This window comes from Culex pipiens, chromosome 3, assembly GCF_016801865.2.
Source record: "Culex pipiens pallens isolate TS chromosome 3, TS_CPP_V2, whole genome shotgun sequence".
In the NCBI taxonomy this organism is placed as follows: Eukaryota; Metazoa; Arthropoda; class Insecta; order Diptera; family Culicidae; genus Culex; species Culex pipiens.
In genome coordinates, this window is record NC_068939.1 from 110,316,510 (window position 1) to 110,333,082 (window position 16,573).

The 16,573-nt window shown below is 35.7% G+C and overlaps 1 protein-coding gene and 1 long non-coding RNA gene across 2 annotated transcripts; both read right to left on the reverse strand.

Moving 5' to 3' along the window:
- Positions 1-4,191: 4,191 nt before the first annotated feature.
- On the reverse strand, positions 4,192-6,066 carry LOC120422379 (zinc finger protein 260-like). Its single transcript, XM_039585787.2, has 3 exons — positions 5,824-6,066; positions 5,649-5,770; positions 4,192-5,590 (listed from the first exon to the last, which is right to left on the reverse strand). Exons 1-3 carry the CDS (start codon positions 5,944-5,946, stop codon positions 4,261-4,263), a joined length of 1,575 nt encoding a protein of 524 aa, XP_039441721.1. The 5' UTR covers positions 5,947-6,066; the 3' UTR covers positions 4,192-4,260.
- Positions 6,067-6,469: 403 nt separating this feature from the next.
- On the reverse strand, positions 6,470-7,677 carry LOC120422376 (uncharacterized). The gene is made up of 3 exons (XR_008212669.1): positions 7,008-7,677; positions 6,811-6,951; positions 6,470-6,751 (listed from the first exon to the last, which is right to left on the reverse strand). It is a non-coding gene; the product is annotated as an uncharacterized LOC120422376 (long non-coding RNA).
- Between the last annotated feature and the right edge of the window lie 8,896 nt (positions 7,678-16,573).

Here is a 16,573-nt window from a genome sequence, read left to right on the forward strand (position 1 = left end):
ATATTATGATATATTATGATAATAGGTATGTTTCCCAGGCGAAGAAAATCGAGTAAGGTAAAGCAACCTTTTTTCGAAACAAAACTTCAAAATTGAATACATACGATAGCTTTGCTCAAACTATAACCCACCAAAAGCACGAAACCTTCTTATGACGATCTTATTGAAATAATCAATCAATCTGAAAACCAAGATGGTTTCGAAACATTTTTAAACTTTTCCATATGCTGATGATTTGATAGTTTCTCCTACGTGTTACTATTTCCCATCTGTCAGCATGAAACTCGAGATAAAAACACAAAACACGATGACGTTTTCAAAACGAATCGCGAACTAAAGGGCTAATTTTGAGAAAAGCGTAACTCCACCGCAGGGGAAATGATTTTCCCCGATTTTCTCCTCTACATGCAACACGTGGTTGGAGAGGTTAGTATGTTTACATCAGAATTGCCTGTGATTGGCTGTAGTATTTTGCCAAACTTCTCCTTCTTTATGAATGAGATGGTTGTAAACATTGTAGTATTACTATAAATGGTTCATGAATTAGATTGCAGGTATGGTTGAAATTTATTATAAAATATACTAAAGTGAAAATGGCCGATGAAATTTATGTAATCAAGAATCAATAATTTTGTAATTTGTAATTTGTGCGTTTATTTATAACGATAACCTGTTAGTTTACAACTTTTTATCAGGTTAAGGTTTTTTTTTGTATGGACAATTGTCCAATTCGTGAAATAAAGAAAGGGAAACTACTTTGAGACAGTCGAACTTTTTGCGCGACTAAAAAAAATCAAACTCCGGTCCGTTTTCAAGGATACTAAATGTCACCGAGAAAAGGCCGCTTCTTATTCTTTAAACCTTTCATTTTGTAAAGAATGTAATGAGTGAAAATAAACATCTTAATGTTTCTTTTGTGAAATTGACTCGGGAGAACACATTTGATAAAATTCTCACCAAAAATTTGGATCCAAGAGGTCTTCCAAGCAAAAAAAAAATACACCCACACAATTTAATTAAAGAAAAAGTGTTTATTTTGTATGTTAAACTGCCTTACCCAAACCATACTCAGCCTCAGATGGTAGTCCCAGGATATCCCCTACAAGCTCCCGGTCGAATCGAGTTGAAATTAAAGGAACACTTTCTAATTTGATTTTCAAAATGGGCCTGTTTTCCAGTTAAAATGCCAGTAACTTTCTTTAGATTTCATCAATTCAGATGTTCCACCCTTAATTTCTTTGCACTTTTTAGCCTTTTCTTTGAATTTTGCAATTTAATTGAATTTTGACGACGTCCATAATAAAGGGGTATGCCCTGTTCGTGGACTCGCTCTTAAAAAATTGACTTCATGCAAGAATCTCTAATTTTGCGATTTTTGTATTTTTTTTAAATTCTGTTTTCCAATAGCCATGGAAACAAAATATAGATATTTTTTAAAGAAATTCGACATTGAATCGAATGTTGTGATCAGATTTTTGATTGGATCCAATTAAGGGGCATTTTGCGCAATTGAAAACTTCACATGCTATTTTCTCGACATACATAAGAATCATATATTTTCTTGTTGGCCAAGTTGAAATTTTACTAGATAACGAATTTTTAATCATGTACCTAGTTGCAGAATTTACCTACCACACGATGAAGGGATGGTCCGATTATGCTGAAATTCGGGAATCTTGCATGTTTTGTTAGTAAAAAATTGTTCCAGCAAATTCAATGATCAGAAAATGTCGATTTCCAGTGGTGTGCCATTTCACATTAAATAAATTACTCTCAAATATTTTTACACATTTTGAACTTTGGATCACAGATCGGAAAAGATGTGAAACATAAGGATTTTTTCATGAAGTCTTTAAAACTTTGCAAATTTGTATGGATTTTGTATTACAACTCGACATTCTTAAAGTTGATGTCAGTAATCCCTTAAGTTTCGTGAAAGTATGATAGATTTGGGCTCCCTGAACACGCTCTAATTGACAGAATTGATTTTTATTGAGTTTCCTACGAAATAATAATGTTGTAAATTTCGGGTCCAAATGCTATGAAATCAATCTAAGAAACCAAGCGCCTCCATTGAATTTCACTTTGCCCAGAATAGAATGATTTAATGGAGGCGCCTGGCTTTTCTAAGCACAAGCTCGAAATTCACAACTTTAATCATTCGCAGGGAATTTACTAAAATTCAATTGTGTCGGTTGGAGCGAGCCCAAATCTATCATATCTTGAAGACACTGAGGGCCAGTATAATATACCAATAAATATACGCGTATACGCATCTCCCGAGAAAAGTAAGTAAATCTTTCTCTGTTCCTGGGGGGAACACCCGTGAAGAGTATCGGGGCCGGCATTCACACAGCGGATTCAGTGACAGTTTATTGATCAACTTAAAATTAGTTTTCCATAGTTACTACATGTAGAAAATTCAATTTCCAATCCATATCTGTAGTAATATTAAAGTTTGGGACAGTTTTTGTGACGTTGCAACGCCGGAATTTGTCAAAAGTTATTTTTGATACCTTTTTTAAATGGGAACTTATGGAAAATGAGCTTGAAATTTGAAATTTTACCAAATTTCAAAATTTAATCTAATCTAATCGAACACAAGCGCAGCCAGTCCGAAGAAAGCATCCGGGAAGAACTTATGGTTAGATTACGCCTCAAGTTCCTTCTTGTCATTATTAATGTTTGCAGTACTTTCGAGAACCCCCGAAGTGTATTACACTCATCAAAGCGGCCCGGCCTACTGCGTTGCATTAAGGTGAAACCGTTGATCATTTTCGAAGAAAATTGATCATCACTATAAAATATTCTGTATTAAATTCAATTTAACGAATTTCAGCACCAAAAGAAATCAGCATGTGCCGGTTGTTGCCTTCTTGAAGCCACTGAAGGAAATTTTGATCTAAATCAATTGTGCTTCAAAATTTATATAATTTTGTGGCACAGTCATTGACGGCCTAGTTGGCAATCATTGATTAATGACGATTTCCATAACTTTGCAAGGAATGGGATAATCGTTACCAAAAGGAATCAGCATGTGTAGAGCACTATTCTAAACAACTTGTAGAAGGAATTTTGTCAAAATATTGAAAGCGACGCAAAATTTATATCTTTGAACGAAAAATCGTGGCAATGATGGGAGTCTTCACGTTAACCGCATGAGACAGATTCTATGAACGGATCCCACATTTCATAGAATCATCAGGGGAAGAAGAAGAAGCCGGGGACATACCGTACCAACCGGTTCGAGTTATTTATAGATTATAATGGTGTGTGGTGTGTAGGGGAATTGTTGGGGAAGGGATTGTTGTATAGAAGAGAAAAGCAACTCGCGACAAAACTTTGAGGCTAGGAATTTTGACAGGTATGATTATCATAAAGTATTCGCCTCCTTTTCTCTCCCACAGAAAACCTGGGAACGAGGTAGCTGTCAAACTAGGCCAAAATGTTAAAGTCACTCACAAAATGAACTTTGAGTGATTTGAGTTCATTTCTGACGTCCTCTATTATATAGTAAATGACTTTGTGACATTATTTCACCACTACGGCTTTAATTCACTCAGGGAGTATTAATCCCTTGATAGCCGAATGGCTAGAGCTTCCGACTACCAATCCAGAGGTGTGAGTTCGAATCCCACCTGACTCTATGTTTTTTACCAAATTTCAAAATTTTGGAGCAAGAATAACTTTAAGGTGAAACGGGACGCCAGTTCTTGGACATCTTCTGTTTAACTTAAATAAATTTCTGAACTCTACAAATTGCTTGCCATCAACCTATTTAGTTTTTGTTTGATTAAAAAGGCAAACAATGAATGTAATACAACGTGTTTTAAGTCGTTCGTTTTTCAATAAAAATTTAATATTTTAGCAAGATTTTTTTCTGCGCCCTGATTTTTTTTGACAAGTTTTGAAGATCGGTAAACAAAAAATTGAGATAACACTTTCATTGGCAACATTACGAAAAAATGTCATCGGGACAATCCATATTGAAAGAGTTTTTTTTTTGTTTGGAAAATTGACGAGAATGAGGGCGTCAAAAATTCAAAAAAAAAATATGTCACTTTTGGATAGCGTCTACACTTGTTTCAGAAGGCAAAACGGTAATGCATGTTAATTTTTTTTACTTTGAATTTAATATCCTAGAAACTCTGAACGGAATACCAAAGTGGTAATAACAAATAAAATTGTTTATTTTTTTTCTTTTTATTTACAAATTAATGGTTTATTTCTCACAATTCATGAAACTCAATTACAATCGATCTACGATTTCCTCCGCTTTGGACCGTCCTTTTCGTGAACCCTCCTGTGTTTGGCCAGCGTGCTGTGATCGCGGAAGCTCTTCTTGCAAACTCCACACTCGAACGGCTTTTCACCCGTATGAATGCGCCTGTGAGTAAGCATAACAGACCGTTGCCGGAACAGCTTCGGGCACAGATCACAACTGTACTTTTTCTCATTGAAATGAATCTTCATGTGGCGTCGCATACTGGTGTACTGCGCAAAGTTACGCCCACATTCGTTACACTGAAAGGGTTGATCTTTGGTGTGGGTATTTTCGTGACCGGCCAGGGCAACGGACGTCGGACAAACCTTCCCGCAGAATCGACACTCGTAGTTTTTCTCGTGCGCCGCCATGTGCGCTTGGAGAGAAGCTTCGTTGGCGAATTGCTGCTCGCAACGCTGGCAGGTGAGAATTGTTTGAATTGTTTCCGGGTGAACGTCTTGAACGTGCCGCACCAGCGTCCGGTTGTTGGCGAATGATTTTGGACAGTGGGAACATTGATTCAAGGTATTGCTTCGACGGGCCTGGGGTTGAGGCTTGGTGATAGGAATCTCGTAGATCCGATGGGAGATCTTTGTGTGATCTTGAAGTTCTTTAACGCTTTGGAAGCTCCGGTTGCATTTGGAGCATTTGAAAAGACGTGGTTTTACGATGCAATCGTGTTCCTTTAATTCCTCGTCAGTTCTGAAAACGCTCAAACAGTGACGACAGTTCTTCGAATACTCTTTGATGTGAGTTCCATTTGTGTGCCGAATAAGGGAGACTCTGTCCTCAAATACCTCATTGCACACGTTACATTGGTACTCAATCATGACGACGCTAAACTCCTCATCGCCTGGAGCCCCAATCGAGACCGTCCTCTTGATAACTTCATCCAATTCCACAACTTCATTGCTCGAACGCTGTTCTTCCTCTTCCAAATCGCAACCCTGTTCCGATGAAAAAACTTCCGACAAAACTTCAACAGCGTCCTCTCCGTCCTCCTGTTCCATCTCATGTAACTCAAATTCATCCTCCTCATCGGGTTTGTGCTCTGAACCGGTTTCTTCGCTTCCGTCGTAAATGCTGACACTCATATCAGGTGAATCTTCTTCCGCGACTTCCTCCAACATAACCAGATGTTCTTCCTCTTCCTCCTGATCGCTCGGAACCGGTTCCGACTCAGCGACTGTATCAATTTTCTCAGCCGACTCGCTGGGTTCCATTTTAACATCCTCCGGATCGCCATCGTCCGTATCGGCCACGCTTTTCACCACCAAAGAATCTTCGTCCTTTTTGGGCTCCTTGCTTTCCTTCTTATCTTCACAGCTGGAATAAACAGTAAAGTTAGAATTCTGCCTGCAAACGAACGCTACCCAAGCCTCACCCCAGCATAATTCGCCGGAAACGATCGTTCGCCGCGATGAAAAAGGATCGTATTTTGCTGGCCGTTTCGACCTTCTCGAGGCAGGCATTGCAGACGGTGGAGAGCTTCTCGGTGTCTGAAAACTAGACAGAAAATTAAATGTTGAAAAATGTTTACCCATACTTTGGAAACTTGCCTCTATTTGAAAGAGTTCCGTGATTTTGTCCCTTATTGTGTAGTCCTGGTGCTTGTCGTACAGCGATTGGACGCGGCTCAACGGAACCTGCTCCAAGCACAGGCGGCAGCAAACTTCGAACATTTTTGAAACACTTTATCTAGTGTTACCGTTAATTTCACAAAAAAAAAAAAACAGTTGAAGCGTTTAAAATTCAGAAACAAATTTTGGTGGGACGCTTCAAGCATCCTCCAAGCGATTTGTTTACTGTTAATCAAATTTGACAGATTTATTCTTTGTTTAACATTGACAATTCGTTGGAGTGAGCATACACTGAAGATCAGATTTACACCAAAAAGCGTTGAATCCAACCATTTTCGCACAAGACCACGCTTCAACCATCGCGCCGTGTAAACAGGCCGGAACACATTGGCTGGATTCTGGCCAAAAACGCATCAAATGTGTAACTTTTCATTAGGCGGTAGCCACCTGGTGGCAAAAATTGGAAGCTCTCGAATAGCGGGAATATTGTGCTGCCACCTGTTGATGAATAGATTAAACTTATTTGCTTTAATTTTCATAAAAGACGATTAAATTTCAAAATATTTATTATGAAAACATTTCTATACTTAAATTTAACATTAAAATATCAACCAACCGTCGGCGTTTGAGCGCTATTGCTATGCAGGTAGGATGTCGGATGTTGTAGCAGGTTACCCGTCAAAGTACGCTTCAGAGTGGGTCGCCGGTTGATGTCCACCTTGTGCTGTTCGACTTTCGTCGCGTCCGCATGACGCTGCGCAAACATGGCCATCAATCGGAACACCGCGTTGGATGGGGTGTGATGTTCTGCAGGTTCTAGTGACAGGCCAGTTGACGCGTAAAAGGGGTACTGTACTGACAAAACATCCTCAGCAGGCCTAAGTATTCTGGCAAAGGCTGGTCTGAGCTGAAATTTTTTAAGATGAGCTAAAATGTTTTATGGTAGATTTTTGCAGATCAACTCACTATTATTTTATCCATCTTGGACTTTACGACATCAAGTTGAAAATCGACGGGAGAAACTCAGCATAGGTTCAGGAGCGTGTGCAGGATGAGTTGCATTTCACTAGAAGTACTACTGAAGATCAACCACGATTCGGAAGAACCCTACAATTCAACAAAGTTAACCCCAAATTCCAACCATAAAGAAGAAGATACCCTACCTGACTAACACCTTTCATTAACGGACGCAAATTGATCATTACTTGTCCGCCGCATCAACGCAATCCGGATCTCCATCGGAAATGCACTTCTTCGCGCCTATGGCATGTTCTTCTTGCAGATAAACTCAGTCTCCTTGCGGTCGTTGCACTGGTACCGGTTATCTTTATCGCTTCAAGCTATCATCTTCGTCGGATGAAGAATCTTCGGGATACAGTTGTCGTTGTAGCACTTCAACGGATCACCGAAGCAACACCGCAGAAGTCATCTCCGCAACAATACCAATCCCCAATCAACGTTCAGTTCCAGTACGATTGCTCTCGCGATCATCACCAAATCCGATCCGTTCAATTTCATCGCGTGGAATCCTGATGTTTTCGTTAGTTGTTCTTTTTTCTCCTTTCGCCGCAAACGACACAAACGGAAGTTGATTGGCGAGGTTCCTCAAGTTTAGTCGTGACCAGGAGTCAGAGCAGAACCACTGGGCTTCGACGACGAATACTTTTTGCGGTAAGAATCGACCAATCCCTCGGACAGTCTTCGATCGGGTTGTCCGCCTTGGTGAAGAGCCTACTTCGATTTTGACCAAACTTGAATATCCAGGATGTTGGTCAAATTTGCCACGGCCCGGTCGAAATTTGTGCAGCACCGAATGACGAAAGCATCTCCTTGATTATAATCTATAAAATTAATTTATAAGTTTAGATAATTCAATAACTATTTGAGGAATTTACCAAAAACAAAATGCGGAAAGAAAAGCCGCGTGTTTTTTTTTTCACTCTTTGTCTTACGTCTAAGTCCAAGACTGGTAGTGACACCTACCGGCAAAATTGGCAGATCAAACGAAACAGCAGTTTACACATTGGATGGATTTTCGATCAAAAACCATCGTGATGTGTAGAATCAACACATCGATTCCAAAACAACGCGGTGTACACATTCGATGTGTCAGATCGACACATTTTGGGCGTAATTTTAATCTTCAGTGTAGATAGCTCTATAGAGGTTTCTACGTGCGCATGTATTGCGTGTACGTACACAAAAAAGATTGAGGTTAAATTTTGTCCATCCAGCAAAATCAGATGGTGCGCTAGTGTGCGTACGCGAAACGTCATAAAGCTCTATTTTCATTTCTAAATTCCCACGGTTTGTACTCAACATTAAGATAAAAGGCTTCTAAACCGAGAATCAGCATTACACGTTTTTCAGTTCACTTTTACACACTTTTATAAGGCTTTCTAGTCAGAAATTTACCAATACATTCAAAGTATGTTTACATTACAGCTGGACGATTGTTTGCATCAGGTTTTCTATCTATTTCTAGCAAAAGTTTTTTTTGTCAGGGGACTGGTTTTTTGACTGACCGGCGGATATGTCAGCCAACATAGGGTACGTTATCCATTAGTGGACCCCTTTCCTATAGTGGACCCTCTGAAGGGTTTTTGGAAAATTCAATAAAATCACAATTTCAAGCGTGTTGTTGTCTACAAATCTGTTATTTGGCATGTTCAGCATCATTTAGAACAATGTTGACTGACATTGAATTGTCCTTTTCACCAAAATAAGTGTTTTGATTTCGACATCTGAAATCAGCCATGGCCACTAGCATTTTCACAACAAAACTGCATTTATATTTTATGATTGAATTAACCATCCAATCATTTTTTGACTGATTATTTAACTTCAGCAAGTCGAAATAGTGTAAGTTTAAGGATTTTTACTAAAATAAAGCGAAGAAATGCAACTTTCGAGCAAAAATTAGGGGGGTCCAATATAGGACAACGAAAATCCAAACTTTTCCAACAGTGGACCCCTGTTAATTAAACCTTCAAAAATGAAGAAAACTGTGTATTCAAGCAAAAGTTTCTCTTAAACATACAGTAAATGCTTGTTGTTATCAACCTAAACGCATATTATTTCAATTATGAGCATAAATATAGCTGTTTTCTTGTTAAAAGTACCAACAATGCTGAAGCCTTAAGAATTTATAAATAATCAAAACTATAGTTAATTGTACTTAACTGAAGCATGATAGTTGAAGTTTGAAATTATATTTTATAATAATAAAAACAAAACATGCGTGGTTTTATAAGCAACTGTAAACAATTCTATTGTTTAGTTTCGGTCAACCATTTATGTAATTAATATGGAAAAATTTGCATCAATGATACTTTTTTTAAATTATTTTTATGTTTACAGTGGTTTTTGAAACGTTTTCTCTGACCTTTTTCGGAAATAAATGTGTTTAAATGTCTGTTAGGTTTTTTGTTGTTTAAAGCCAAATTTGTTTACAAAAAATATTTGATGAAAAGTGAGCAAAATCCATCTTTTATTTATTATATCTACCATTAGACCTACACCATTCATCAAAACATCAAATATCGCTTAAATTTGGTATAAAAATAACAGTTTGCCTATAGTGGACCCGGGTCCATAATCGGATTATGGACCCGGGTCCACTATAGGAAAAGGGGGTCCACAACAGGCAAAAAAAACTTTGTTTTCAATTGGCTATTTTTCTGCTCAAAAACAAATAACTGATGAAACAAATAGTCAAAATTGTTCAAAAGACTTCAGATTTCATTGTTTTGTACAAAGGGTTATGAAAAAGTGCTTAAAATATTGAAAATTTGTGAAAAATGTGCTTCGGCTCTACTAGGGGGTCCACTAATGGTTAAAATACCCTACTTCGCAGGGCTGTGACAGCACGAGCTCACACTGAGCAAAACTCACAAGGCGCATCGAAGTGTTTCGCACATGATCTGGCCCTGCTGTACAGAGCACTCAAATATCAATCGCAAAACACTTGAAATTTCGGTGATTGACCATGAAATAATTTCAATAGCCAAACACTTGAATTTTAAATGGTGTTGAAAAATAAAACGTTCAAGCGATATACAAGTTCTCGCTTGCTAGTCGTGCACGCTACCACTGCTCCGGCCGGCCAGTTGAATATGGGAGAGTTTTTTGTGCTACTCGTTCTAGCCTTCGATAAAAGTCGCGCTAAAATCAATCAGTGAAACACATTAAATTCAAAAGGAAAATCACCTTGACTTTGGATAGTGGCTGTTTTGGGTAGATCTTAAGATCAATTTCAAGTGTTTTCATCATCACTTTAAATAGTTCAAGACAGAGGGTCAAATTCATTAGCAAAACACTTGAAAAGCGTGAGCCTCTCGAATGAAAATAACGTGTCAAAAAATACCAAAAAGTCAATCGCCCAAACACTTGCATTTGATAGTGGTTTGGATCAAGGGTCCTGATTTTCGGTTCAATGAACAGAAACCACTCACTCATCGCCTATCCATTCGTCGCCTCCCTGACTGAAAAGTCCGTCGGACGTCCGTCGTTTGTCGTCCGTGCAATCGTACGACGTCGCACGACAATGTCGTGCGACATTCGCACGAATGTCATACGTTTTTGCACCAAAATGTCGTATTTGTCGTGCGATCGATCATCGAAATTGTTCGACATTGTCGTACGACATTCGACCGACGTCGCACGGTTTTGTTTTTCAGGTTGTCGTACCTTTGTCGTGTTCTGTTTTTTTGGGTTTTTAGGTTATGTTGCAGTAAAAATACACATTTTTTTTATTTTTAAATTATTTTTAGATGTATTTTTTCTGTAAATTAATCTAAGTTGCGATCTACACGTGGTTTTTGGCTTTTTCTTCCGGTTGGTCTTTCAGCTCATCTCGTCGTATAATTTTATAATTTTATAATTTTAAAATTTTATAATTTTATAATTTTATAATTTTATAATTTTATAATTTTATAATTTTATAATTTTATAATTTTATAATTTTATAATTTTATAATTTTATAATTTTATAATTTTATAATTTTATAATTTTATAATTTTATAATTTTATAATTTTATAATTTTATAATTTTATAATTTTATAATTTTATAATTTTATAATTTTATAATTTTATAATTTTATAATTTTATAATTTTATAATTTTATAATTTTATAATTTTATAATTTTATAATTTTCTTATTTTCTAATTTTATAATTTTATAATTTTATAATTTTATAATTTTATAATTTTATAATTTTATAATTTTATAATTTTATAATTTTATAATTTTATAATTTTATAATTTTATAATTTTATAATTTTATAATTTTATAATTTTATAATTTTATAATTTTATAATTTTATAATTTTATAATTTTATAATTTTATAATTTTATAATTTTATAATTTTATAATTTTATAATTTTATAATTTTATAATTTTATAATTTTATAATTTTATAATTTTATAATTTTATTATTTTATAATTTTAAAATTTTATAATTTTATAATTTTATAATTTTATTATTTTATTATTTTATAATTTTATAATTTTATAATTTTATAATTTTATAATTTTATAATTTTATAATTTTATAATTTTATAATTTTATAATTTTATAATTTTATAATTTTATAATTTTATAATTTTATAATTTTATAATTTTATAATTTTATAATTTTATAATTTTATAATTTTATAATTTTATAATTTTATAATTTTATAATTTTATAATTTTATAATTTTATAATTTTATAATTTTATAATTTTTTAATTTTATAATTTTATAATTTTATAATTTTATAATTTTATAATTTTATAATTTTATAATTTTATAATTTTATAATTTTATAATTTTATAATTTTATAATTTTATAATTTTATAATTTTATAATTTTATAATTTTATAATTTTATAATTTTATAATTTTATAATTTTATAATTTTATAATTTTATAATTTTATAATTTTATAATTTTATAATTTTATAATTTTATAATTTTATAATTTTATAATTTTATAATTTTATAATTTTATAATTTTATAATTTTATAATTTTATAATTTTATAATTTTATAATTTTATAATTTTATAATTTTATAATTTATTTACTTTATAATTCAGAAATTTAAAAGAAAAACAGACATTTTAAAATCATTAGAAGTTTTTCAAATTTTAAAACGTGTGAAACATGTAAGAAATTTTATTTTGTTTTCAAATATTAGAAATGTTTAAATCATATTTTTTTCAAATCTTAGAATTCAAAAAAAATATATATGAATTTTGAAAATTTGAAATTTGATTTTTTTAAATTATATTTTTTTGAAATTATAAAATTGTGAGCTTATGTATCCATAAATATTTTTTAAATGTCTGATTTTTTGATTTTTTTATTACTTCAAAAACATGACTCACCAGTTCCATTGATAACAACTTCTGTCGACTCAGAAACGCCGCCGGGAGTATATTATTCCGTCCTCCTCCTCCTTTTCATTCACCAGAACAGTGAACAACTCCCTAGGAATTGGAAGTTCCGTTTCTCTCTTTGTGTTCCCTTGGGCGGAACTTGGTATTTCATTCTTCTTCTCATTTGGGAATGCACCGCAACCTCCCGTGGAAAGTAAAACATCCGTTTCCTTGACCGCAGACCGGTTCCTCCCGTCTTCCGGCATGGCCGCCGGGTTATCTCTATTTCCCATCCTCCTTCGCCTCTACCACCACGATGACCGAAATCAGGAAACCTGGAACACAGGACACTAAGATTTGGCCGCTCGCCCACTCCGGCTGAATCTTTCCAGCAGAAAAAATAACACAACTCACCTACCATCCGACCAAAATCCTTGCGAAGCTCAACAGCAACGAAAACTGGTTCAATCCGGTTGCAATCAAGTTAAAACAAGACCAACTGAAAAGAACTGTCAAACTGCTTGCGTCGACGAAAATCGTGACGTCAAATGGAAGGAAAATCGATAGAAAAAACAATGTCGGGCTTGTCAAGTGTTTGTCACACGCTTGTCGTCCTTTCGACCAATCGATATCGAAACGGTAAAATCAAAACCGTGCGACAACTCGTACGACGTGCGACATTTTTCAAACAGGGCTATTCTAACCCGCTAGCATTCATGAGCGAATGATAATCGCAAGCAGCCAGCGAGTGGCCCGAACTGTTCACTCAGCGAACAAATACATCGTGAAAATATTTGCCTACTCCGTCGCTCGACGACACTCACACACTACCATGCTCAGCGAAGAGCCATTCTCACAAAACGCCAGCGCTGCAGTTTTCTCGCCCTCAGTTTGCCATCAATTTGATTTTTTCTTGGTGGATGTTTCTTTGAATGATGTCTATAATGTTATGAAATCCAAACAAATGCACAATTTAATTGATAACATTGAATTTAGCCAACCCAAATCAATGAGTATAACGCAGCGCATCAGAGAAAAAATGTTTTCAGTACAGAGTGATCGGCGACGTTCGGCCTGCCTGAGCCGTTCGGAGACTGAGCCGATCAGAGAGAGAAGGAGAGTAGAAATGAGAGTGTTCGGGAGCGAATAAGGCTTTCTATTCAGAAATTTACCAACACATTCAAAGTATGTTTACATGACAGTTGGACGTTTGTTTGCATCAGGTTTCCTACCTTTTTCTAGCAAAAATTTTTTGTCAGGCGACTTCTAGCTGGTTTTTTTGACTGACTGCCCGATATGTCAGCCAACATACTTCGCTGGGCTGTGACAGCTCCCAGACACGGAATTTTCTGGCAGAATTGGTTCTATTAGAATCCTGCTAGAATGATTCTAGCAGGGCTGTCCGAACTCTGTAAGAATTTTGTTAGAATATTCTGACAGAGCGAAATCTGCTAGAATTTTATAAGAATTTTGTTAGAACAATCTGGCAGCGCAAAGTTCGTCGAAAATGACGTCATTTTCGCCAAACTACATTGTGACCGCCATCTTGTCAGAAATCGCGTGACAAAAATTTGCCATCAGAAAAAGTAGCGTCGGCGTCGTTCCGTTGGTCGCCAGGCCAACCCGAATATGGTAAGAAAAATACTTATAGATGTTTTCCTTTAAGTTACTTTAATTCTTCAATTTCAATTCCACAGGCACGGTTTCCATTGCCTCGACCTGGAAGGCTCGATCAATTTTTAGGAAAACTGTCAGCGAGAACCACATGGCCCACGGAGGAACTTCACCACCAGCACCCTCAATTCAGGCGGCCGCTAATTGGAAATTAAGTTGGACATGTCAAGTTTGACGGCATATTTCCCGGATCCGCCGGAATCCTGCCGGAAGACGACTATATTTGCCCTCAGCACTACCGATTTCTCACCAAAAGTCACAGGAAAAACGAAGAAAATGTGTGTGTGAAGATGAAGTGAAGATGAAGTGTAATTGAAAATTGAGTGTTTAATAAATTGATAAAGATTCTTGTGTTATGTTTTTTAAATTGAATATTTTTAATTGTTTGGTTATTACCAAAATTTTCTGCCATTTGATTCTAACAAAATTCTAGCAGGATTCTAGCAGAATTCTTTGCCATCTCATTCTAGCTAAATTCTTACAGAATTCTAGCTGGAGGCCTGTCAGAATAGTTCTAGCAAAATTCTAGCAGGATTCTTACAGAACCGGTTGATTTCGCCGGCTTCTGCTAGAACCGGTTATTGCATTTGAGCTAGAATTCTCAAAGAATTCTTGAGAAAATCTAGCAGGATGCTGGCAGCGTTCTAGTAAGAACATTTTCGCTCTGTAAGATTTCTCTAAGAATCCTGCGAGAACGCCGTGACTGGGCTACAGCTCCCAGTCACGGCGTTCTCGCAGGATTCTTACAGAATTCTAGCTGAGAAAAATTATTCTTACTAGAACGTTGCCATCATCTTGCCAGATCTTTGCAAGAATTCTCAGAGAATTCTAGCTCAAATGCAATAACCGGTTCTAGCAGAATCCGGTAAAAGCAACCGGTTTTGTTAGAACCCTGCTAGAATCCTGCTAGAACTGTTCTGACAGGCCATTCTGCTAGAATTCTGTAAGAATTTTGCTAGAATGAGACGGCAAAACTTTCCGCTAGAACCCTGCTAGAATTTTGTAGGAATTTTGATTGTTTTTATTTTCTAAGGCAAAATAAAATTTCATTTCGAACAAAATTTATTTCTCAACTTAATACAAGTCATTTTCGGCTTCAATGCCGGTCGCATCACTTTTCAATACACCAGGCGTCTGTTGATCCTTCGGAAGCCGACTTACACACGCGTAGTCCGGGTTGGAAATCTTTGAAGACGATGTTGCGGCCAATGATGCCGAGTAGAGAATCCAGACTCTAGATCCGAGGTCTGAATGTCGCCAAAACTGCAGATCCATGCCTTCAAAGAGCGGAAAAGTAGGTTAGGTTTTTGGTTAAGTTTCATAAATGCCTAAATCTGTATGCAAAGTGCCGGAATTGGGTACTAAAGCCCTATGTCAATTTTTATGTACAACGGTAAAAAACACGATTAAAAACCATTTCTGATCACTATTTTTAATTTTAATGCAAAAATTTTTTTTGACAAGACAACATTTTTTCGATGGATCAACTATGGTCCCCTTGGAACGAGCTGTCAAGTAGGAACTTTTCTGTCAAAAAGGACCGCGAGGTTAATTTTTCAAAATTGATTTAAAAATCCATTTTAAACTCTTTGTGGTCGTACAAAGGGTCATTGTACTCAGAAAAATAAGCTTTATCGCTGTAAACAATAATATCAGCAATCTATGCTTCATTTTAGGACCCAATTGTGGGAGTGATGGCTTACCTGCGATGGTGTGTTTCAATCTGCCAGCTAAGTATTGATTTCGGAACTCAAATTACCTAAGTGTCCACCAGTGTTTTTTTCGCGAAAAAAAACGTCCATCTTGTTCAAATGGTCGAAACAGAACAGATTTGAACCGGTAAAAAGTCAGCCAATCAGTGAGCAGTATTTTCTATAAGAAAATTCTTGCAAAATTCTTACAGAATTCTGACAAGGCTGCTAGAATCATTCTAGCAGGATTCTTACAGAACCAATTCTGTAAGAAAATCTCGTATCTGGGAGCTCGATCATAGGCAATCAAACGTCAAAATTACCCCCCCTAGAGGGCGCTCAAACTTGGGGTGATGTTTTCGTTATAACCTACAGCGAGTAAATTGGTTTGAAATTTGAAATTGTTTTACTTCATCATAAAATTGACATTAATAGCAAATTATACCATTTTCAGGTAAGAAATAAATAACTTAATTGATATAAACGAAAATATTTTTGAGATGGTCGATTTAACCTGTTCATTATCTGATTCAAAATAAGGGAATGTTTTAATCAACCAAAACATGACTAATCAATTGAAAATGTAGATTATTTAAGTGGACAATTATTTTTTAAAGTCACTTCTATCATAAAAGCAAAGATCTGCTTGAAAAATAATAATTGGATTGATTTTCAAAATTAGCAATCTAACCTCATTCTCGCGTTTTCAATCCGGATCTCAGAATTTTCAATGAAAAAGGCAACTTAGCAAAAAAATCAAAAAGTCAGTCGATAGATCTTTTTATTTCTTACCTCCTGTTAACTTTATTTTATTCCAAAAGATCAATTTTCTTTTAAAAAATCTTAGAATAGTTTTCACTCCCCTTTGCACCTATCGCGCAAAACCGTAAACGTAACCTTGCACCAAAGTTCTCCTACTCGAATGTAGGTGGCGAATAGAGTTTTTAGCTTTGGTTTTGGGGGCCTATAGAGTTATCTACGTGCGCATGTATTGC